Genomic DNA, 26543 nt, shown 5'->3' with positions numbered 1-26543 from the left:
TCGTTCATCCAATGTTATTTAAGTCCTGTGCAATCTGTACACCATCCAGATAACTTTGAAACCCCATTATCCTTGGCTCAGCTCTCCCGCGCTGGCACCTCCTTCAATTCAGGTGCGGTTGCTTAACAGGTCCGTGGGGTAAGTTAAGCAACATTTGGAACAATAAGTATGAGATGCACTCCTCCTTAGCTGACATTGAACCCCATGCTGAGTTTCACAGCAGTTATTGTCACCAGTGTGTCAATGTGGTAGTGCCGACAATCACTTCTTTAGAAAAATGTCTTCATAGATCAATCAGGTCTTTGCCTCTGGAGCATGGCATACTCCCTCACATGTTACCCTCACCTAGTTTAGCCTGTGAGTCTCAACACGGTTTACCAGGGTGTGGCCGTTGCCGTGCACTAGCAACTTCTTGGAGCCATAGATGAGAGTTAGGTAAGTAGTGAGGACCAGTGCCAGGAGTCCATACGGAGGATGTGGCTGACTGATGAAACAAAGGTACTACTGCTACTACTACACCCAACACCCCTTGCACTAAATATAAATACTGCTCTATACATTTAGAAATTACCATGTCATGCATATGGTAAAAAATAGCAAAACACTCATCAGGCAAGCGAAAATGCAGAAAAGGCTGATCTAAATAGCCAAAAAGTGTGAATTCACTTGAGTTTTTTGAAAGTAGAAAAATTAGATTCAGCATGCAAGAAAACAGAGAAATCGACACCAAGATCATTCAAATCCAACAAGTACATGCATTTCTATGAGCAAAACCATTTTCGGCAGACACATACGGCGTCCATCTTGAAAAATGGCTGCCACCTTGGATTTTTGAATGGCACGTCAGGCAGAAGATTCCAAAAGGCTAGGCAAATGTCGCAGATCCAGAAAACAGGTTTGGGTCAAGAACAATCAGCCAGGAACCAGGGTAGGGGTAAAACCTGGACTGGATCAAATATAGGACAGACATTAAACAATACAGGACACCAGAACACATTGACTAAGAAGTGGAGGTACTGGGCTGGACTGTGACAGATGCGTATGGTTACGGGTGATAATAAACAAAATAAAGATTGTTCACAAATAGCCACAGCTTGAGTCCGAGTCAAGTCAAGACTTAAGTGCGACGAGTCCAAGTTGTAGACTCGAGTCCTCATCTCTGGCAGAGAGTGACTTCATTAGAATTCAATTCAATTTTATTTATATAGCGCCAAAACAATTAAATTGTTAGAAGATCCCCTAAGTCTCTTAGTTTATGACGTTCCCTACTAGAAATCCCAGGAAAGCTGTCTAAGAACAGCCTACTAAATAACTTCTAGACAACAGTAAACATCCTTTATCCAGGCCCAGACCATTTGCAGTGTGGGTATGAATACTGGAATGGTGTATGTGGCTGCTGTGGCGAGTTAGAACTAGGGATGCATCCTCCAGCAGGGAGTGGTGGGTCTCCGCCTACTGTAGGGGGCCCATAGCCTGACGATGTCATACTCATAATTCTAGTCAGAATATGAGTCTGATATCGCTCCATTGGGCTGTGATTATGGGGCGTGTTTCAACCGAACCAGGAGAAAAAATGCCTCTTCGCTCAATTGGTTACCTACAACCAATCAGAACAACGTAGTATGTGACCAGGGGCAGCTGATACATTACACTTTTACCGGATCCCGTAGGAAGGAAGGCAAAAACATCTTTTCGATTGACAAATGCCTTAATCGCGTTTCTCTGTTCCTCTTTCAAAATGAATGCACTGTCAATGTCTAAATGGACTCGAATCTATACATTTCAGCTCTCCAGCGGCAGCCATGTTTGTTGAAAACGAATTCAACTCGTGTGTTGGTGACGTGGTTGGTTACGTTACTGTTGATCATCTGTCCATCATCGTATAAAGCCCGCCTTAACAATTTGATTGGTACGGCCGATATCGAGCCGCAGATAATTTCTCCTCAATGGAGTAATGCCAGACCGAACTTCCCAACCAAAAACATTGTGGGCGGGGCTAAGTTCGGTCTGGTATCCAGGCTAGGGGGCCCAGGCATAAGGGCTTCAATAGTACTGACTGGCTCCGATTTGGGTCCACTGCCACCCTTTTGACTTATATGTGGTGCTGAGGATCTGCTGGAATATTCCTCATTTATACATTCTACTCTGGCTTCTTATAATACTACTAGCTACTCTTTATTAATATTTATTTAAAGTTGTTTTAAGCATGTTTTACTGTTACTATTTCACTTTTCACCCACATTTCACGTCTTAGTACTTTTTACACGGTCCCTAAAATGTAGTGTCTTGAATATCTGTTGAATGTGGAACATGAAACTAATTTCACATCAGTAAATGAATTAATCTACAATCTCCCAATCTGCAGGCTCTCTAAATACACATTTTACTCTATAGCCTATAGTTAGTACGTTTTTGCATGCAAGCGTTATACTTTCTAGGCCGACACTACCGTCGGATGAATATGCAAAGTCACGATTTCCACGAGAGGAGGATTTCGGCGATCTCCTCCTATTGGCTGAGGACTTGGCGATTTAGTGTTTAACCCCGTGTGCTGCAAACAATCTTCTCCATCTCTACAAATGGCAAACACTGCTAAGGTTATTACATTTCACGTGTTATCAAACTTTATCCAAACGAATGAATATCATGTGAACTAATCAATAACAATGGTGCGTGAACGTTGTTTTGTCTTTAAGCCCGTTCTTCATGGATACTTCAGAAGCTCTTGCTCTTGGCGAGTTCGCATCGGTAAGTTGCAATTTTGGACACAGAAGTAATTTGGAAACTACTGTTAAGTAAGTCGTTGGCGTTGAGGGACTAGTAACCTGACCACTAAAAACCTTCTCGCTTGTTTTGCCTTTATCTGGTGAAGCTGTGCATGGTCGCAGATTCGTCGATCTAGTTGAAGTTAAATTTGACGCTCAATTGTGCTGTTCATTAAAAGCGGTCACATGAGGGGTGTCACGACAATATCAGCCCAGTGTCGCCAAAAATGAAATGTTGTTTTATTGGATAGGCCTTTTCTAAATCTACAGTTAATTCTCTTTTAAAAAGGCGTTCATTCGTTAAATTTGGTGCAGAGAAATTAGCGAAAATGTTTCAGTTATCATCTTAACAGAAAATCAAGTTTGGACAAAATCAATCGTGAACTTTGTGATGTGAACATAAAAATGAATGGATAGCAAAAACATATACAATTGATTCAAAATGGCAAAACAGTGCTTCAAAACCTGGGGCAAAACTTCAGTTGACCAATCACAAAAACGGATTACACTCCTTAACAATCCATGTAAACAGTCATTAGTGGCAGAAGGGAGGGGAGAGAATCTGAAACATGGCAGATTAATTCATACACGTATCAGAATAAGCATGCTCCATGATACATATACAATGAATAGAGAATAAAATGGGGAGAGAGCATTCAAGTATTATAAAACAGCTTAGTGGGTATACAGTTGGCCCGTAAGGTTACTACTACAAGGGTAAGTAGAGTAATGAAACAGAAAACTATGTCGATGGTGGCAATTATTTACATTACAGGTAAACAGGCTAGCACAGAATTAATGCATGACAGTGTGGTGGGGATAGGTAGGTGTAGGCAGAGGTAGATCAGGTGGAGAGACTACAGCAGCATCCCACAGCGGAGACTGTCTAGACAAGGAGGGGAATAAAAGAGACGAATATTCCAGCTGTCACTCGCAAATCGTCTTTTAGGCTACATTGAGTCTATGGCATCGTAAAAAAAAAAAAATTGGGTAATCGTGTTTTGTCAAACCCATTGCATATTCATTTGTAACTATATTAAACTAGGACATTCAGTGAATTTCGCTAGTTTTGACATGATACATGCTCTCTTTCTCTCTCTCTCTCTCCTTCTAACCAAGGTAGGCTATAGGCTAACGTTAAAACTACAGCATAGCTAACCTAAACTACGTACATAACATATGCTATTGTAACACGTGTGCCCACCATCTCAAACATCATGTAACGTCTATTTCAGTATGACAGATTAAAAAAACAGAAAAGGTGCATTCTTTGGATGTTGTTAATATGAATCAGAACTAGCCCTTGAAAATCTTTAAACAAATCCGGATGACGGTCTTTCAGGTGCTTTGCTAAATTGGAAGTATTACCTCCCTTGGTCTGAAGACCACGGTAGCATCGTTTGCATAATGGCTTCTGCGGATTAATGATAACGCCACGGTCACCTGCCTCAAACGCAAAGTACTTCCATACACGACTCTTTGTGCCTTTTTTATCAACAAGTCGAGGTGGGGCGATCGCTGCAGCCGCAGTTGCCATCTTGGTTTTCTGAATGTAAACGTCGACTGGAACACTCTGAAGCGTATACTGCCCCCATCAGTTCCAGAAGAGGCGCAGCACCGATGCTAACAGCTGGCATCGGCGCTGTCGCTACACGTTGGTAGTCCTTTGGGGGATCGTAGTCCCTCACATTGCGCATGCGTCATTTTGCGACACTGTCGACTGCTGTCGACAGCGAAGCCGTGCGCGCATGCGTCACAACGACAGATCCGTTTTCAATCATGGAGAAAAGCGACGAAAGCCAGTTTTTTAAAAACATGACCATTTATTTAAAAACAAAGAAGATGTCACAGTGGGCAAAACAGATGAGGTGGAGGATCAAAAAGTCTCTCCCCAGTTTCGTTTCATATGTTGACGTAGAGCCTTATGCTGTTAGCCGTTTACAACATAATTAAATATAACATTAAATATACCCACATTATGCGTTAAGACAAGCCCCATATGTTGACGTTTAAACCGTTTACAACATTATTAAATATTACGTTAAATAAACCTACATTATGCGTTAAGACAAGCCAGATATGTTGATGTTGAGCCTTATGCCGTAAACCGTTTGTGTCTGAGCATGCGCAATGTGAGGGACTACGATCCCCCAAAGGACTACCATTGTGTAGCGACAGGCGCTCACGGTGCTTAAAAAAAATAGGCATTGTCTGTGTTTTGTTATTTTAGCATGGAAAGGTATCGTAAGTATCGGTTCTCGTGACATCCCTAATAGGCACATATCGCACATTATACACTTTGGATAGTGTAATTTATTAGAAGATGTTGAAATACATTTCAAGGTTACAAACTTCCAAGGCATTTGGCGTGAGATTGACAAAGACTGACCAAACTTTTTGGCACAAGAAGAATTTATTTATTTTTATGCTAGCCTGAGAGGGGACTGAGGTAGATGACTTGGCATCTGGAAAAACTACAAATATCTGTGAGACAAGGGATGACGCTGATAAAGTTGCAATCTTTTTTTGCTGTGCGCCAAAGTCACCAAAGAACCAGAGAAAATATGCTGCTAACACCTGGCTATATGCTGAAGGAATGATGGTGACATATGATTGATCTAAGAAAAGGTGTTCAACTAAATGAATCCTGCAAAACTGGGATTCCCCTGACACAAAGTGAAACTTGGGTGGCAAGCTTGCCAACATGGCTATACGGTAACCGACACAAGAGCACTTCTTACCAGTACCAATGGCTGAGTGTTATCGAGCAAGTTTACTAACATCATCTATAGATGTCTCACTAGTGGCTAAACCTCTGTCAAAATGGGCTGACTAGGCTTTTCAAAAACTAGCAAGTCCACAACTTTGCTAAGAGTGACAACACAAGACGTAGCAAGCCAACTAATAAGTTATTACGTTTGTCGGCAGAGATAACGTATTTCCTAAAGGATTCGTATTGAAACCGGAAGTGGGTGATTTACTCCGTTTGATTGGCTAATAACAGGACCTTTACTTTTTCGTTGAGAAATTATGTTGATCGCCTGACATTTAAACAATCGGTTTTCTTTAAATTATTATTATTTTTGTGAAGTTATACGGCTCAATACTCAATTGACTTGTTAACCGAACTTTTACGAAGTCATACAACTAAACAGACAAGTGACTTGTTAACCGAACTTTTACGAAGCTATATGACCGAACACAAAGCTAGCACTGTTAATTCCGGGACGTCAGAAGCAATGTCGACATCTTACGTTTGACAGCGGGCTTACCAAACACCGTATAGTACAGAGCTAGGTCAATTAGCTCACATAAAATACTGTAATTTAAGATAACCAATACCCTAATTTTCCCCAAAAAACATCGATTTTGTGTGTGTGTGTGTGTGTGTCTGTGAGAGTGCTAGCTTGAGCTAACCAACCATATAGCATATAGGTATAGCTACCTTGGGCTGCCCAAACACTGCTAGCTCTCGCCTAAGATACTGTAATTTAAGCTAACCAATTACAGACCTGCCAACCTGCACGCATTTTGTGTACCAACCACACAATTCTTAGTCAAAATACGCAGGTACGAAATGCCAGCTGAAACTACGCAACAAAAAAAAAATGAATCAATACAAACCTATACCGTACATGCATTTAAACATCATCCCTCAGATTGGACAAGATGCTACGACCTTGTGCCTGTGGTTCTGTAACCCTCCCTGACCCGCAATAGTACTCTCACTCACTCAACATCCACTGCTACTTTATTATCCACCGAGGCGTAATGCATTGTTGCGGTACAATGGGAAGTGGGGAGTAATAATCAAGCACATAAATGTGACCGTAATGTTAGCATATAAAACGTTAAAACATGTGTTCGGTAACTTAATGAGATGATGCATTTCAAGGAGTATATCCTTCAGATAAATTTGTATAAAAAGTTAGCCGTAGTAGTTAGCATACGATGTGAATCGCCTGGTTACGAGACAGCTACGGTGTGAATAACTGATGGAGTAGGCTAATTTAGTTGCAGTAACGTTAACTCAAACGCCACGGAGACTGTTCTAACTTTGAATCGCTCTGTTGGGGCAAAGTGACCATTGCAAAGGTGTTTGATTACAGACTGCTAACGTAGCAAATAATTCCTACTATTGCAGCCAGTCAACCAGCCTTGCATGTATAAAATAATCATGACGTCAGATGACGATTTTCAGTTTCGTTACCTAAAACAAGACCCAATACAGAGCAACCCTGAGCACTGACATGATAAGCGCTTTGGTGACAAGAAAGGTGAGCATGAATGCAAAGGGGACTGTCTGTCACATGGAAGGCTTCAGTGATGCTCTGCTCCGCAAGGCCGTCGCCAAGCTATGAGGCAAAGCAGTCAAGAGCAAGTGCCACTGGAAGTAGATAGATGGATACTTTAATAGGAGCTTTAAATATATATATATATATTCTTTAGAAGTGCTAAATGATGCAAAATGTAAAGATCTCTTTTCATTTATGGAATTTTTGTCAAGAAAATATGATTGTATTGTTTTCTTCGCCGGTGATTTATTATGTTGAATAACTGGATGATATGGCGGTAAGTGGGGAATTGACCGTATGCAAAGCCCCTGCAAAACTGAAACTCCCCTGGTACTCAAAAACTTTCTTCAAGGTTGGCAGGTCTGCAATTACCTCATTTCCCCCAAAACCCATCGATTGTGTGTGTTTGTGATGTGTAACATATATCCTTTATCAGTCATTCAAGTTATTTACATTTATTTACCGCTAGCGATTGCACCGACACAAGTGTAATTCAATTGCTAGCTAGCTAGCTCGGTAAATTAGCTCGCGTAAGATACTGTAATTTTTAGCTTACCTATTACCTAATTATCACACAAAAAACATCGATTACGTGTGTTTGTGATGTGTAACAAATATCCTTAATCAGTCATTCAAGCTATTAATGTTTATTTACCGCTAGCGATTACACAGACACAAGTGTAATTCAATCGCTATTAATGTTGAACTTGAACTTCAACAACGTGACACAACATTAAAAGTCAGGCATCGACATGGTTCCTAAAGAATAAATCAAAGGTCCTTGTCCATATCTGTTCAGGACATGTGACAAGTTTTATCCAACCAGAGACCGGAGTAAAGTGACGACTTCCGGTTTCAATACGGATCCTTTAAGAAATAAGTTATCTCTGCTGACAACGTTAATTGTCTCAAGGTGCTTTACAGAGCCCAGTGCCTGAATCCCCTTAGAGCAAAAAAAACCCTCCCTTTTAATCAGGAAGAAACTGTAAGCAGAAACACGGCACATAAGGGGACCCTGTTTGAGATAAAAAGGGAAGGGGACAGAAGGTGGATGGGGGGGGGGGGGGCAACAAGTGGTAAATGTACACAGCATATACGGGGTAAATGTACATAATACATACAAACATCATATGGTATATACATGATGCATACAAAACAGCTTGTGGGTATACAGTGTGCAAAATGCTAGCATAGAGTATGGGATAGAATAAGTGTATGACAGTGTGGTGGGGATGGGTACATGTGGGCTGAGGGTTTCTACAAGTAGATCAGGTGGAGAGACTACAGCAGCATCTGCAGCGAAGATAGTCTAGACTAGGAGGGGAAGAAAGAAACAAAGTGAGTGGGTAGAGTTCGGCTGCCAATATGCGTCGATGTACTTGATGGATATGGTGATGAGGAGCAATGTTTCCACATCCATCAGCATTTGCAAGCAAAGGTCACGCTATAAGAGAGAGAAAATGTTGTTAGTAGACATCAATTTGATAACCAGATAAGGAGATACATTTAGGTAAGCAATTAACAGTAAGTTATATGGCCACTTTATCAGTATCAATATCAATCAATCAATCAATCAATTCAATTTTATATAGCGCTTCTCTATATACCCGAAGTCGCTTTACAGAGTCCAGTAGTCATACACACACAGTCATACCGGTGGTGGTAAGCTACCTCAGTAGCCACAGCTGCCCTGGGGCAGACTGACAGAAGCGTGGCTGCCAATCAGCGCCAACGGCCCCTCCGACCACCACCAACATTCATTCACATTCACACAATGCAATGCATGTCTTTATGATGGTGGGGGAAACCGGAGTACCCGGAGTAAACCCACGCAGGCACGGGGAGAACATGCAAACTCCACACAGAAAGGACCTGGAACGACCTGGAAGGACCGGGATGCGAACCCAGGGCCTTCTTGCTGTGAGGCGACAGTGCTAACCACTGAGCCACCGTGCTGCCCAATATAAGCATTAGCAACATGATATAGAAGGAGAGGAAGAGAAAGAGGGTGCCTGGCCAGGTGTATTGGAAATGTTATTTGCATTTATTTTTGATGAGTTATGTATAGTTATTGTTGACCGACATGGTGCATGTGGATTTTATTTAGGATAGATAGGGTGGCAGGATACACAAGAGTGCACAACTGGCTGTGACAGCTGCCAAATGCTGCCGTATGCTGTACCCGGGATCCGTAACAGCACTGCTTCATGGTACAACATGCGTTGTCTGTAGCCCAGTTTTATTGACTAGGGGGATTTTATACTTGTTCAGTTGTGATGAGTTATGTTTAGCTATGTTGGCTGGCTTGGTGAATGGGGAGTTTTAGTTGTACAAGCATAGTAAGGGTACAAGGGTTCACAGTACAACATGCGCTGTCTCTAGCCCATTCCTGTTGAACACTACAACATGGCGAAGGTGAAGAATGTTGTAAATGTAATATGTAAGAATGTAATAAAAGCATGGATTAGTTTTCTGCATCTTGGAGGGACAGGACTTTTCTAATTTTGGCAATATTGCATATAAAATTATGTCTGAGATCTATTTTATGTGTGTGTCAAGTCGGAGGTCTTGGTTGATAATTACACCAATAATTCTGATTCTAGTGTTTGGTGTTAATGAGATGCCATCACGTGTTGGTAGATGGCTAGATAGTGTCATTCTCAATGGTTTACTCTTGTTGTCTCTTGCAATTTTGTCCATACTGAGCTAGCTTCTTCTTACAGCTAGCTGAAGAGTCTGACCCATATATCTCACTGCTAAATACATACATATCATATACGTATCATAGGCCTACTGTAGGCTACTGATAACTGATATTTGCTGCTATGAAAAATATTGATTAAGCGAGAGAGATACAAATAATTTGCATGTACAAAATAAGTTGCTGATACAGTTGGCTGCAATATGATTTGCTACTGACAGAAATTTTCTTTTAGTATACTAACTTACGGAGGAGATACTAAACCATAGTAACCTATAACAAACCTAAAACTATTCTGTAGCCTATATGAAGATTTTAGTCTTTTAACTTTAGCCTGTGTCACATAAGTACCAGAGCTGATTACCTCAGCAAAGCATAGCGCAGCAAAACAAAACTAGTCACGACATTTGTGAGTGAACCAATTACTTACAAGTCATAAACAGAATCCTCAATTTTATCGTATTGAAGGTCAAAAAGGCAACATTCTTCTTTGTTGTCCTCACACTTTCCTCTGATGAAATCACAACAAGGGTAATGCTTCGACTTATAGCAGGACATCAGCAGCAGAGATCTTTTCGGTGAGTGAGTGAGTGAGTACCATCGTCTTGTATCTCTGTAGTCAGTGTAAACAACCGAAACATGTGCTTTTGTTTCTAGGAGTCACATTGCAGGTTTTATGAAAAGTGTGTGTGTTGTGTAGGAGTCACATTGCATGTTTTATAAAGAGTGTGTGTGTGTGTGTGTGTGTGTAGGAGTCACATTGCATGTTTTATGCATGTGCTCGCATTGAAATGACCCAGTAACGTAATGCCCAATCATATAAAAAGCTCTCTTTGCTATTGATTGGGTCATCAAGGGCTGTTTTTTTTACTCAGAGACTGAAATATGTATGTGGTTCATTTTATTCTCCTCATTAAGCTCTAAAGATGTATTTAGTTTCTACCTATAGATATTTGAAAAGTAGACCATTCACACCTCAGTAATGTGACTGTGTAATGGCGGTCAGGCAAAGGACTGTTGGACACTGCGGTGCCTTTACTCTTTTATTCCTGAATTACAGACAAATACATAAATGTCATCAGAAACGGGTTGATGCACGCAGGATCCGTACACAAGCATACCGCTTCTGTCTCTTTTCCTTTCCAATGGGAACAGATATGCAGAGAGGAATACAGCTCTCCTTTAACATCTTCCACACTGTACAAAACACAACAATTAAATACTTGGCAGGAATCTGAGAAAAGTCATTTTAAACATCAAACATCAAACAGTGCACAAATAATCTCAATAATAATACACATATAACGTAGACATTTTAGTTTTGGAGCAACATACCTGAATTATAGACAAATACATCAATGTCATCAAAAAAGAGTCGATGCACGCAGAATCTGCACAGGTAAAATTAAATAATATAAATAAAAAATAATGTTTCAATACTGCAGCACTGTAAGCTAACTAGCCAGCAGGACGTGGGGAATGGAATGTAGAATGTGTGCATAGAACAAGTAAGCTAATTAGCGTTCCGAAACAGATAAGATGAACATCTACACATGAACAGATGCACATCTTCCTGTTGGCACATATCAGTACATTAGGCTACACATCTCTATATAAAGATATTCATAATGAAAGTTAAAATAATCAGGGCATTCAATAGGTGTCAAACTAAACGATACATTTGATGCATGAAGAGTTCCTAGCGAACTTTACAGCTAATCAGTGTGTCTATATATAGAACCTTGTGGTCGGGTGAAAAATATAAATAAACTTTCTGCCCATTAATATGACTGTACCAAAACCATCACAATACATACTAAAATATAAAGTACATGTAATACGTCAACATACATTACATTTTTCAAATGTGAACCTTTATGAATTGTGAGGGGCATTTTGCACAGTACACCTATCTGAAGACAAGCATACCGCTTCTGTCTGGGTAGGGCAAAATTACATAAGCATAACTTGCAGACCTGCAGTACATCACATCTCCAAAGGTGGCTCCAAAACACCAACACTGACTAAACCTGCTCAATTATGGCGAAACACATATTATTGTTATACTACATTTACAACTCCGTTACACATGGAGCCTAACTAACGGTGAAGCACCGCAGAATGGATGAGGGCAGCTCTCTCTTGAGTAGGCTACACATACACCAGAATGGATGAGGGCAGCTCCCTCTTCAGTAGGCTACACATACACCAGAATGGATGAGGGCAGCTCTCTCTTGAGTAGGCTACACATACACCAGAATGGATGAGGGCAGCTCCCTCTTCAGTAGGCTACACATACACCAGAATGGATGAGGGCAGCTCTCTCTTGAGTAGGCTACACATACACCAGAATGGATGAGGGCAGCTCCCTCTTCAGTAGGCTACACATACACCAGAATGGATGAGGGCAGCTCTCTCTTCAGTAGGCTACACATACACCTGTTATGCTTGGCTGGATTAATTGCAGCTAAGGGTATAAAGCTGTAGAGTATAAAATGTAGCAATGTGCGAACATCAGAAGTTTGAAGGGGTTTCCCTTTGTACTGTTAATGGGTTTCCCAAAAGCTGCCTTGCAGATCGGTGCAGTTGGTAGAGAGAGATGAATGGTAAGATGGGGAGAGAAATACTATAGGTCAGAAACTGACACAGAGACCTCATTTTGTTTCACAACTGAATGTAAATTGGTCTGATATTCTGCTTTAACAATGTGCATGTCAATTTTACTAAACACTATTTAATATTGACACATAGATAGTAAGCAACAGGTTCCCTCAAATCTTTGCAAACTATTGTTAACTAACTGTCAAACTAGCTAGCATCGTTTGAGCAGAATACCAGAGCAACACACACTACACCATGGATGAAGCTAGTTTGATCATTTCCCAGCTAAAATGTCATTAATTAATGTCTGTGTGTATTTTAATATTGTGTAATGTAAATTGGTTCCCTTTTAGTGTAATTATTAAAAACACTGCTCCATCCATATTCATTGATTTGTGTACTTACAAAAAAGTGTATCGTCATCAGCTGTTGTTGAGACAATTTCAATTGTTATTGGCACTATATCAATAAATAATAAATAAATACAATTGGATTTATTTGAAAGTCAGTCCATCAGAATCCATGCCACATACTGGTATAATCAGGAATATGGTTTCTGTGCATAAGAGCACCGGCTAAAAGAGAGAGAGTTTTCACCACAACGCTATTGAGGCATTGAAGTCTCCGCCTTTATTGTGTTTATTGTGTCCTTTATGTATTATGCCCCAATTGTATTTATTATGTTCTGTGCTAAGTATGTTGGTAAAACTGCATCGCTGATGGTGTTTTGATGAACTTTGTGTCTGAATATTCAAATGTATTTGAACTGTTCTCTTTAAATGACTAGCAGAATCCATGAGTGTGTTTACTGTGTCCTCAGCTTTCGCTCTGAAAGGAATGGATTATGACCAGGTTAATGTAAACCTCGTAAAAGATGGTGGCCAACAGGTGATGTGCCAGTTAGTATGTCCTGAGTTTCTGTACTGCAACACCACTAAATGTACCAGGCCAATGCATACAAGTATGCTAATTGCATGTTACTTTATTGTTCTTTCAGGTAACAGATCAATACAAAAGATTAAACCCCATGCAACAAGTGCCTGCTGTGACCATTGATGACATGACATTGTCTCAGTCGGTAAGCTGCTCTAACAAATGAACGCTGTTCTATTGTGACCTCTTCTATTGACTCTTCCTTTTCATGATCTTGATAAGATTGATTAGACCTCCCTCTCAAAATAACTGTAACCTTGTACTGTCACTAATTAAATGACCATTCCTTAATAGCAAATTTCAATGGATTTTGACTTTACTGAAGCCCCACATTTTATCATGGCCTCAGGACAGAGATGTCTTAACTATTCAGAGGTTCTTTTGCAGTTTTTTTTCATTAATGGCCTTTCTTTAAGTAGCTCCTTTGACTGTGACCCCTCTACAATTGAGTACTGGGGCTGCCTGGAGAGAAAATGATGTGATATTTTGTTGGCTATAGAAGGTACGTTTAGGCACTCGGGCTGCTGTGAGTCATAGAACAAGGCTATTATGAGTTCACTAACACTAAGCCTGTAACTTGTGCATGCTAGCAAACCAAGGTACAGCTCCAATGTGGTTGATCCTCTGATTGTGTTCTAAAATGTCCACAAGTTTCTGTCATTGGAACCTTCAGCCAACTGCATGCTTGTTTGACAACACACCAATAGCCATTTGCATGACACTGGTGAATGGGTGGTCAATATGTATTGGTTTGTTATGGATATGTGGAAATGTTGACTGTGACTTCTGTAAGAGACATGCAACTGCTGGTAATTTTAACAACAATAATGAGTATAAAAATGTAATATTTGTAGGAAAATTGTAAAAAATGTAACAAATACATTAGAATGACCAGTGAGTTATGAAGAGATGAGTCTTTAGACCCTTTGTGACCCTCTTTAAATCTACCATGGATGTCACTTGAATGAATAACACTAGGTAGGTCATTCCACCACCAAAGTACCACTAATGACCAGAGTCATCGCTGACTGCTGCTACAGCACAATCAGATTTTCTTGGGGATTTTTTTTATAACAAAGCCAAAGGATTCTCTGTGGCTTCTGTTGTACAGGAATATGTGCTTAATGGGAAGATGACAGAGGAGTTGTTGAAGCAACTGAGGCTGAAACTGAAAAAATGTATTGACAGAAGTGCTTGCCAGCTGTCATGATAGATTATCTCAGAAGTCTGGCTATTATACAGTTAATCCTACATGCGCCAAGCACATCTGAGGTTTTAAATGAGTAAATTATCAGTTAGGAAAAAAATCAGCTAAAAAGTTCCCTAGTAAAATGACCTAGTGAGGTAACTTACCTGACAAAAGGCAATAATGACATTTCTGACAGAATCTGTGATTTTGCTAAAACTAATGCATGTTCTGTTGTGTAGTGTGCGTCTAATTTTTTTTTTTTAGGGCTGTCGAAGTTAACGCGTTATACTATGAGATTATTGTGGCCGAGATTAACACAATACAATATTTGAACGCAGTTAACGCAACTTTGTTTACTTCCGGTGTACGTTGACCCATGGCACGAAACCGCCGCATGTCTGCAGTCAGTTAGATAGGAGAGACCGAGACGGTAGTTGAAGATGGAGAGAGCTGAGGGATTGTTGGGCGGAAAGTTTCTGTTTAAGAGGCAAAATGACGGAACAATGGAGAAAACTAAAGTTGTATGTAGCATTTGCCAAGCTGAATGTAGCTATCACAGAAGCAGCTCGTCTTTAAGTTATCACCTTAATGCAAAGCACCCGACAGAAAGCAGTCCCAGGTTAGATGGTCGCCAACCCACACTCCACGACTTCTCTAGGAAAATAACTAGACCAGTCCATGAAAAGGTTACCAACGCTGTAGCAGTTTGGGTTGCCGGTGACTGTCGGCCCATCAACATAGTTGAAGACGGTGGGCTGACTGAGGTGATTCGAATTGCTTCAGGGGACAATTCTTACGATTTACCGTTGAGGGGCACCATTGTGTCTCGCATACATTCCTTGTATGAGGGCGAGAGAGCACCAACAAAATACCATTAAACAACAGTGTCTAAAACACACGCTGTCTGAAGTGATTACTCGTTAATTTATAAGATTTAGTCTTTAGAAGAAAAACAAACTTTTAATCGCGATGAATCTTGATTAATGAATTTCAAAATGTGAGATTAATTAGTTATAGAAAAAAAAAACGAGGGTCAGTTGTGTTTATGTGCACCGGCTTCTAGCTGTCGGCTCCGCTGCTTAAGAGTACAGCAGCGCATATTTTCAAGTGTAACCATTGAGCGGATCCCGTTTAACTGCCACAAGAGTTGTCCATCTTGTAAGTTTAACTGCCACAAGAGTTGTTCATCTTGTAATAAAGATCTCAATGAGGAAACACGTTGTGTTTTTTCTATTTTCACTGCATTTTAATATATTATAAATAGTGAATTTTAATATAAAAATATTAATGATTAATCGAAACTCGATCGTTAATTATCCGGACGATCGGTTAAGACAATTTAATCGAATGCCCATCCCTAATCATTACACATTGACAGGTGTAAAACGGCTCTCATCTATTTCAAGTCAGCATATTTGTTTTGTTTCATATTCAGTACTGACTTAGTTAATATATTGACCAGCCCATAACCCTTACAGAGTCCTTTATATTTCTGGGCTCTTACATCAGCCAAAATTTGAAATGGGATATCAACACCTCCCACCTTATCAAAAAAGCCCAACAAAGACTGTGTTTCCTCAGACAACTGAAAAAGTTTCATGTCAACAAATACCTTTTGGTGCTCTTCTATAAAGCCATCATAGAAAGTGTCATCGCCGCATCAATATCTGTCTGGTATGGAAATTCTGACAGTCGCACAAAGATGAAACTGGAGAGAGTGGTCACGAAAGCCTCCAACATTATTGGTTGTGACCTTCCATCAGTCCTCTCTTTGTAGGCTGAGCGTAGTTTAAATCGTGCAAAGAACATAATCAGAGACTCCTCCCATCCTAGCCATGACTTTTTGGAACTTCTGCCTTCTGGAAGACACTACAGATCTATGTGAGCTGGAACGACGCGCCTCAATAACAGCTTCTTCCCCTCTGCTATCAGACTCCTGAACTCCCAAAGCTGACCTGGAGTTTTTTTTATTTTTTAGTCCTTACTGGACTGAGCTACCTTTGACAAAAGAATACCACCAACATTGTTGTGTGGCAATAAAGTTTTTATTTATTTATTTATTTATTTATTTATCTATCTATCTATCTATCTATCTATCTATCTATTCAGGCCAGAATCTCAAAATCGATTAGATTAGATAGCATTTTCATCTTTGTTCAGGTTTCAATCACTTCTATCTCAAAATTATGAATTGTGATTTTTACTGGGTTTTGCCCTGGCAAGTGACTTATAAACAGTGTCTTATAAGCTATCATTAAGCCACTGTTCAGGATGATAGCATTAATCATAAGCTATCATCCTGAACTGTGGCTGGATATTTTATTTCCCCATAGTTGGCGATCATCCAGTATATTGAGGAAACACGCCCTGGACCTCGTCTTCTGCCCTCGGACCCCAAACAGCGTGCCCAGGTGCGCATGATCTGTGACATCATTGCTTCTGGAATTCAGCCATTGCAGGTAACATCAGCCTTGATTGAGATTGCTTCTGGTTATTTTTGCTAATCATAGTAATTATACAGGAAACCATTACAGTCATTTACAGCATTATGTTGTGTTGATTATATGAACATGTGTAACTGGAGTCCCAAACTGACCTCTTTAAGTCAAAGAATCAGCTGAACTCAAGGAATCAGCATCAGAAAGTCAAGTCACTTTTATTTACAGTACTTACACCGGATTTGAACCAAAGTAGACTTTTAGAACCAGACTAAAAACTCACTTTTATACACAGGCCTTCCCCGGGTTTGAACTACGTGTCCCTTTTAGTTGCATTTTAGTTCAGTCTGAGGTTGTTCTAGGTTTTTTCAACTTCACTTACAGTGGGGAAAATAAGTATTTGGCCCCCTGCCGATTTTTCAGGTTTGCCCACTGATCTATTATTGTAATGGTAGGTCTATTTTAACAGTGAGAGACAGAATATCAACAAAAATAACCAGAAAATTGCACTTTATAACAGTTATGAATTGATTTGCATTTGAGCACGGGAAATAAGTATTTGATCCCCTAGCAAAACATGACTTAGTACTTGGTGGAGTAACCCTTGTTGGCAAGCACAGACGTCAGACGTTTCTTGTAGTTGGCCACCATGTTTACACACATCTCAGGAGGGATTTTGGTCCACTCCTCTTTGCAGATCCTCTCCAAATCCTTAAGGTTGCGTTTTCAATGTCCTGGCTGAGGGAAGGCCAAAATTCCACGGGACATGGCCCCATCCCCTATGGACTTCAAACCATTACGTGTGTTGCCAAAGGTTTACTTGGTGACTGTGGTCCCAGCTGCCTTGAGATTATTCACAAGCTCCCCCTGTGTAGTTCTGGGGTTATTCCGCACCTTTCGGATGATCACCGATACTGCACAAGGCGAGATCTTGCATGGAGCCCCAGACCGAGGGCGATTGACAGTTGTTTGGTGTTGCTTCCATTTGCGAATAATTGCACCAACAGTTGTCTGCTTCTCACCAAGCTGCTTGCCGATGGTTTTGTAACCCATTTCAGCCTTGTGCAGGTCTACAATCTTATCTCTGACGTCCTTGGACAACTCTTTGGTCTTGCCCATGGTGGTGAGGTTGAAGGTGTGAAGTATGATTCTTCTTCTTCTTCTTCTGTAGAGTTTTATGGCGGTTTACAAGCTACGTGTATTACCGCCATCTACTGGACTGAGGTGCAGTTCATTGGGGATCTTTAAAGAAAATTGAATCAAATAAAACATAAAAATAAAATATAACAAAACCAGTATAACCAAATAAATCAAAACAAAACAAGAGTTCTAAATCCTAATCGATAATTGTGTTTCTTTAATAAATGACACTATGGACCCAGTAATACTTCCTGCTCTTGGCTCACCCAATAACGTTTCCAAGGAGAAAACTCTTTTTTCTGCACTAACCGCCCTTTTCAGTTTTTCTCTCTGTCTAGAAAATCTTTCACAACTTAGCAGAACATGTTCTACATCCTCTCTTACTCCACAAACCTCACAATTTCCAGATGGATGTTTGTTCATGATAAATAAATTACTGTTTAGAGCAGTGTGACCGATCCTCATTCTGTAGAACCATACCTCCTCCTGTCTGTTTATATAACTATTCTTTTTCCCTACAATTTCTTTTTTTCCTTATCCCATTCAGACTGCCACATTGTATTATTTTTTTGTTTGATGAGTACCTTCATCTCTGACTTACTGAGTGGAATATTTAATTGAACCTCCTCTTCTTTCGTTGCCTCTTTTGCCAGCTTGTCTGCTTCCTCATTCCCTTCAACACCTTTATGAGCAGGAACCCACACAAACTGGACTGTCCTTCCCTGTTGATTAATTGCAAAAATTATTTGATTTATTTCATTCAATAGATCCTGTCTACATGCTGATTCTCCATTTTGAATAGAACTGAGAGATGACATTGAGTCAGAACAAATGATTGCTTTAGGGAGCCTAGCCTCTTCCAGCCATTGCAATGCAATTATGATGGCTGCCATTTCAGCTGCAAAAATGGATAACTGATCAGTAGCCCTCTTTTTAATATATATATCAGATTCAGGAATATACACCCCTATGCCAGTCTTACCCTCACAATATTTTGATGCGTCTGTATATATTTTTGTTGTATTGTAGCACATACTCAGATACTGCCCTACATTTTCTTTAGTTTCTATAATCACCCTAGGGGAACTAAATAACCAAGGTGAGGTTGTGGCCAGAGGCAAAGTCTTACTGCATGTTATGTCCTCTATCTCCAACTGACTTGCTAATCTGTTAGCTTCCCAGCCAAAACTACAGATCTGAGACCTGCCATATTCCCAACATTCATTAAGGACCTCCTTAGTAGGATGAGATGCATTATGTCCTTTTAAATTGACCCAATAAGCCATACTCAATTTCAGCTGCCTGAGGTGTAATCGCATTTCTCCTGTCTGTACTTGCAGCGCTGGTACAGGAGAAGTTCTAAATGCACCACAACATATTCTGAGACTTTTAGCCTGTATTCTGTCAAGTTCGTTAAGGTGTGTCTTTGATGTAGATCTGTACACAATACATCCATAATCAAAAACTGATCTAATCAGAGCAATATAAATTATTTTTAGGGACATTCCTGAAGCTCCCCAGTTGTACCCTGCTAAGCATTTCAAGACATTAATACGTTAACTTTACATGAAACCACACTCCCAGCTACCGTATGTTATTGACTTGCTTTAAAACTTGTCCATATAGCTTAATTTCTATAGCAGGATTAGCTCTTTTCTTTGAAAAACAGATGACCTTGAGTTTTTTCCACAGATAAATGAAAACCCCATTCGAATGCCCATTTTTCTACCTTGTTAATAGCTAGTTGCATTTTAGCTGTAATGTTTCCAATCTTACACCCTCTTATCCACAAGGCTCCATCATCAGCATATAATGCTCTGTTTATTCTTACATCATCTATTAAATCAAAAATATAATTAATCATTAAGTTGAAAAACACTGGACTGCATACACTACCTTGAGGTGTACCATTTTCTATAGAATAAGTCTTGGAAAAGTCAACCCCAACTCTTACTTCTATAGTTCTTTCTTTTAAGAAGTCCCTGATCTATTTGAACATCTTCCCACCAATGCCCATCCTATTCAACTTCATTAACAACCCCTCCTTCCATAGCATATCATATGCCTTTTCTATGTCAAATAATGTGGCCAAAACTAAATCCTTGCTATTTTGTGCTTTCCTTATTATATTTTCCATGCATACAACAGGGTCCATTGTAGTCCGTCCACTACGGAACCCGCTCTGATGGTTGGAGAATAGGCCTTTCTTTTCACCCTCATACATTAACCTACTAACAATCATTCTTTCCATCAGCTTACATAAATTAGATGTTAATGCAATTGGCCTATAACTTTTAACTTCAGTTCTGTCCTTTCCTGGTTTTCCAATTGGAATCACTACAGAGTGTTTCCAACACAAAGGCAATTTCCCTTGCTCCCAAATCTTATTATAAAGTTTTAAAATTCCATACTTAGCCACGTCATCTATCTCCTTAATCATTTTGTAGCATATACCATCTTTCCCTGGTGAAGTATTCTTGGCCCCATTTAATGCTCTCTTAAGCTCAAATAAAGTAAACTCCTTCTCAAGTACGCTCTCACTATTTGCCTGTTTTCCTAATATTCCTTTATTTTCCTCCATTACTTTAAGTCTCCAAGATAATTCTTCAGCTGTTAGGTTTTTTGAGCTATGAACCTTGACAAAACCTTTTGCAAGCATCTCAGCTTTCTCTTGATTAGTCACTGCCTCTACATCATTATCTTTAATCACAGGTATAGAGAATTCCCTTCTAATGCCTCCCATCTTTTTAATCATGTTCCAAACATCACCCACTTTAACTTCTGCCCCTATCTTACCACAAAATTCACGCCAATACTTCCTTTTAGCCTCTCTCACAACTCGTTTTACCTTAGACTGTGCTCTTTTAAAATCCATTAAATTGGTATATGAATGATTTGATTTAATATTTCTGAAGGCTTTATTTCTGGATTTAACCGCTTCCTTGCAGTCATCTGACCACCAAGGTACCATTTTCCCTTTCCTCATGCCAGAAGATTTACCAATAACCTCCTCTGCTGCCTCACACAATATATTGGTCATTTTTGAGTTTAATTCATCAACATCACTACTCCTATCTGATATTATTTCATCAGCTTACCACTCACCTTAAAGTTATATAACCCCCAGTTTGCCTCTCTCATTTTCCATCTTGGAAACCAATTATCCTCTAAACACATATTTTGATTCCTAACACTAACCCAGATGATATAATGGTCACTACCAAGAGAATTTCCATTAACCTCCCACTGACTTACCCCTGCTATCTGATCAGATACTATCATAAGATCTAATACAGACTCTGTTCCATGATACGCATCAAACCTGGTGCCTCTTCCATCATTTAAACAAACCAACTTATTGTCATCCATAAATTCCTCAATAGTACTCCCATTCTCATCCACTTTCATTCCTCCCCACAGAGTGTTGTGAGCATTAAAATCTCCACATAATATTACCTTTCCATTTCCCCCTCATACAAACTGTCTAGCGTGTCTCTCACAATTCTTTTACAAGGATTATAAAAGTTGATGATTTTAGTTCTAGTTTTATCTACCCATATATCAACCAGGACTACCTCTACATCTATATTCAATGTTATATTTCTATAATTAATCCCTTGTTGAATAAATGTAGCCACTCCACCTCCTGTAGTATCCCTATCTTTGCGCACTGCTGTGCATCCATGTATAATGAACTCAAGTGATGGTTTTAACCATGTTTCTTGTATACAGATGATATTGGGTTTGACATCTATTTCCTCAATAAAATGCTTAAGTTCCTGACCATTTGCAATTCAACTCCTAGCATTCCACTGAAGAATAGACAAAGTCATTTTGTTTGTACTTCTTCTACCTCTGCTAGTGCTAGTAAGATATCATTGATACTTTCTATAGTTATTTCCCCCATACCAATGTATTTCTGTGCCGTTCTTATGATGATTTTAATTCTCTCTGTCTTACTCGATGTTTGGGCAGAACAGTTGATCACTTCCGCTAGGAAAGCTACAAACTTTACATTTTCCACTGCAATGTATGTTGTATTTGCATCCCTTCCAATTTGTTTGATTCCCTGAGAGTGCCAGTGCTGTTTCTGCCCAGGTATTCCTGGACCAGCTCCTGATGGTATCGCTGTTTCCTTTTTTGCCTTAACTTGTTTTATTGCTTCAGCATATGTCACCTTTTCCTCCACTTTAATTCGCTGAACCTCTGCTGCACGTTTATGCGCATCACACCCTTTATACGCAGCACTATGCTCGCCACCACAATTACAGCATCTAACCTTAGTACCTTGCTCACATTTACCATACTCATGATCCTCTCCTCCACACTTGCCACACCTCGCTTTCCCTCTACATATCGCTGCTACATGCCCAAATTTTTGACATTTAAAGCACCTGAGCGGTGGTGGGATGTACTCACGCACTTGGTAGCTCATGTAGCCTACCCTAATTCTCGTTGGTAATCTTTCCTCTCTCATGGACAACAGTATGGATAAACTCTCCTTCACCCCGTCTTTGTTATAGGTCAACCGCTTCACCCTTTCCACTCTAGCTCCCGTCACATTTCTCATAATCTCTTCGTTGGTCAACTCAGTTGAGACCCCTGTGATCACTCCTTGTACTATTCTTTTCCTCTCCCACAAAACACACTTGATTTTCTTCCCCTCCAAGGTTGTCATTTTAACCAAAAGGTCTTTTTGTCTGCTATCAACGCATGTAATGATTACATTTCCATCTCTCAATGGCTTAACTGACACAGATCCTACAGCGTCGTGTAACGCTTTAGATATTTTCAGTGGGTTTAACGAACTTGGAGAATCAAACTGAAGTTTTACCTTTATTTCTTCCTGTTGTCTTACATTTTCGCTACGATTTTCCTCACCCTAATCCAGACCATCACTTGAACTATTACCATTTGTCCTTTTTTTCCTTTTTCCCTTCCTAGATATTACTTCCACCCATTTTCCAATGTTTGTTTCTCCCGCTTCCTCATCCTCAATCTCCTCACTCAATTCTGCTACCGCCAGTCCTTCCGGATTGGCCATTCCCCAATGAACTGCCACCAACCAGCCGAAAAACTGAATGCTCTTGCGACCGACCACGAGGAATCTCCTCCAAAACCAGAATTCTTACTGTTTGGTAGGGGATCAAATACGTATTTCCCGCGATCAAATGCAAATCAATTCATGAGTTTTTGCACACGCCCACTCAAAGCCAAGTGAGTGTTTGTGGGCTCGTGTCCGCGTGCACAACCACACCTTGGTTAAAACAAACATAGGAGAAATGCTGAATGAGTAATCATGTTAAATAATCATGATTCAGATTTTTGCCATAATCAAGCAGCCCTACCTCACCTTGAGTGAGTGTGGGCCCCACTTGGGCCACAACATTCAAACTGTGAACCCACCTCTGAACTGCAGGAAATTGAACATATGACCTATATTCAATAAGTGCATATATTATGTATAAGTGCTGTTCAGGATCAAAAGGTGGTAAAGGTAATCTTAACCATGAATGGTAAATTGGTTCAAAGCTTAGTCTCACGGTCCACAATTCTGATGATGTGTAGATTACGTTCAGTCAGGTATTTGGTTGTCATTATCAACATCATCCTCCAAATCAATGTATTGTATGATATAATAGAGAATAAAAAGACAGAAAACCAACCTTTAACTGTTTTTGCTCTCTATCGATATTTCTGTTTTAGAACCTTTATGTGATCAAAAAGATTGGTGCAGAAAAGGAGTCATGGGCCAACCATTTCATTCAGCGTGGGTTTGAAGGTGTGTCAAAAACTCAAAATGATGTGTTTTTATGAATGTATATAACTATTATTTATTCATATGAGATCAAACATAAAAGTATTTACTTGTCTATAAGTCAATTGTTATAATATGTTTCAGCTTGATGTAATATTTGGATCGATCATATTCGAATGTACTATTATACAACAGATTAGTGCATGATACAGTTACATTCAGAAATTTTTTTGAGGACCAAATTTGCAACTTCATAGCCTGTATAACTAAATCAATTAGTCTAACTGCATAATTCTATACCTCATGTAAGTAGTGAACTATACATGCACTCCTTTCATTCATGCTGTCATTTGCCTTTTCCAAATGCATCAGTAAAATGAAGCAATGTAATATAATGCACACACGTTTCCATGATCTCTTTCCTTCCACCACAGCCCTGGAGCCCATCCTGAAACAGACTGCAGGAGTGTATTGTGTTGGGGAGGAGGTAAGTGTGGAGCTCCATGTCAAAACAAGACTGACTGGAAGAAATCTAATGAACCAGCTCTACAATCAATTAGTTCTGCCTGAACAACTGAAATGTACAACACACCCAATTGCCTTCCAGACCTAACCCTAACCCTAACCCTTCCAGATATCCATGGCAGACATCTGTCTTGTGCCTCAGGTCTACAATGCTGAAAGGTAACACCAAGCAATAACATTTATTTGGTAACAAACCAGTCTTCAATCATTTTAAAATCATAAAAATATCTGTCATGAATCCTCAATTTAACAGGTTTAAGGTGGACATCGGCCAGTTCCCAACTATCAAAAGGCTAAATCAAACACTCTTAAATATTGAGGCCTTCAAAGTCAGCCATCCTTCATGTCAACCAGATACACCTGCTGCCGTGCAGGCATAAACTAAAAGAGCCTTTGTCTACATTCCTGTCGGAAGATAGTATGATGTGGCTCTTATAACCTATCAATTCATTAAAATGCTTTAATAAAAATACTTAAGTCTCTGTCTTATATTTCAGTATTTTAGGGTCTCAGTGTGTCCATCACATAATAGCACAATCATGTAACATTAATAACATTAATGGTCATATTCTCAATTCAGCTTATTTTTTTTAATGTATTTACATTGTGCCATTAACATTTTCTAAAGGTGCCTAACAGACCTGAAAGCAAAATAGACGTGCAGCAAACACAATGGCAACAATGAACAGGAATGCACAAAGGCACACCTAAATGAAGACCAACACTTACTTAGAAAGTATTATAATTTTACAGGAAGTTCAAGTTATAAGTGAACGTAGATTACCATGCCAGTATGGTCAGTATTATTTGTATAAAATTGAGTTGACAGTTGCTGCAACTTTAGAATGGGAGGGGCAGACACATGTGTGACAGGAATAGGTTAACCCTTTTAAGTCTGCTGCATCAATTTGGTCTGAAATCTGGAATCCAATCTTTGCACCACATTCTCACACCAGGGCGATAACAGCGTTGCCATAAACTTCAAAGGCTTTTCCTTACAATTAATTAAATTCAATTTGATCTATATAGCGCCAAGAACAATTGAAATGCTGAGAACTTGAGCCCCCCTAGAGCAAGCACTAAGGCAAAAGTGGATTCAGTTTATATACATGATACATACATGTGGCTTATATACACTATACATAAAAGCATACATGTGGCTTATATATGCGATACATAAAAGCATACATGTGGCTTATATACATGATACATAAAAGCATACATGTGGCTTATATACATGATACATAAAATCATACATGTGGCTTATATACACGATACATACAGTAAAAGATGCACATGATGCACTAAGATTAATAGTGGATACAAATGGAGAGAGTATTGGTTTTAGAACTGCTTAGGCTATACAGTGTGCTCATAAGGTTACTATTTTAAGTATAAGCAAAGTTTTGAAGCAGAAAACTCAATGTCACTAAAGGCATTTTTTTTATATTATAGGTGAATAGGCTGGCACACAATAGGTACATAAGATGTCTCATAAGCAGAGGATAACTTGGGCAGAACAGTTTCTGATGGAATGGGCAGCTGTAAGTCTGCAAGTGGATCAGGTGTGCAGACTGCAGCAGAATCAAGTGGATCAGGTGTGCAGACTGCAACAGAATCAAGTGGATCAGGTGTGAAGACTGCAGCAGAATCAAGTGGATCAGGTGTGAAGACTACAACAGAATCAAGTGGATCAGGTGTGCAGACTGCAACAGAATCAAGTGGATCAGGTGTGAAGACTGCAACACAATCAGGTGGATCAGGTGTGCAGACTGCAACAGAATCCCACAGTGGATCAGGTGTGAAGACTGCAACAGAATCAGGTGGATCAGGTGTGCAGACTGCAACAGAATCAAGTGGATCAGGTGTGCAGACTGCAACAGAATCAAGTGGATCAGGTGTGCAGACTGCAACAGAATCAAGTGGATCAGGTGTGCAGACTGCAACAGAATCAAGTGGATCAGGTGTGCAGACTGCAACAGAATCCCACAGTTGAGTCTAGAGGAGGAGGGGAAGAACAGTGACCAAGTGGGTGGACAGAGAACATCAATCTCATTATTCTATGGCATGGCCCCCAGGATTACAAACCCAGATTAGAGGACGCTAAGAAACTGGTATACAAACCTTGGTCACTTTCCAGTAGGCCTACTGATACATGCCAGCGAAGCCAAGTTGAGTTCCCTTCATGTCCACTGGAG

General features: G+C 39.8%; 1 protein-coding gene across 5 annotated transcripts; it reads left to right on the top strand.

Annotated features, from left to right (window-relative positions):
- Positions 1 to 113: 113 nt before the first annotated feature.
- On the top strand, positions 114 to 24817 carry gstz1 (glutathione S-transferase zeta 1). 5 transcript variants are annotated; one of them, XM_031571582.2, is made up of 10 exons: positions 2582 to 2597; positions 2697 to 2748; positions 10292 to 10339; positions 13183 to 13250; positions 13360 to 13440; positions 16818 to 16943; positions 23769 to 23844; positions 24255 to 24307; positions 24455 to 24504; positions 24599 to 24817. In XM_031571582.2, exons 4-10 carry the CDS (start codon positions 13200 to 13202, stop codon positions 24723 to 24725), a joined length of 564 nt encoding a protein of 187 aa, XP_031427442.1. In that variant the 5' UTR covers positions 2582 to 2597; positions 2697 to 2748; positions 10292 to 10339; positions 13183 to 13199; the 3' UTR covers positions 24726 to 24817. The 5 variants fall into 5 exon arrangements, with proteins under 5 accessions (XP_031427443.1, XP_012683628.1, XP_012683629.1 ...); XM_012828174.3 differs by lacking the exon at positions 10292 to 10339 and having other exon boundaries at positions 2498 to 2597; XM_031571583.2 differs by lacking the exons at positions 2582 to 2597; positions 2697 to 2748; positions 10292 to 10339 and adding an exon at positions 114 to 138.
- The last annotated feature ends 1726 nt before the right edge of the window (positions 24818 to 26543 follow it).

Source organism: Clupea harengus, chromosome 8 (assembly GCF_900700415.2).
Source record: "Clupea harengus chromosome 8, Ch_v2.0.2, whole genome shotgun sequence".
NCBI lineage: Eukaryota > Metazoa > Chordata > Actinopteri > Clupeiformes > Clupeidae > Clupea > Clupea harengus.
This window is presented reverse-complemented; position numbering and strand designations above follow the sequence as displayed.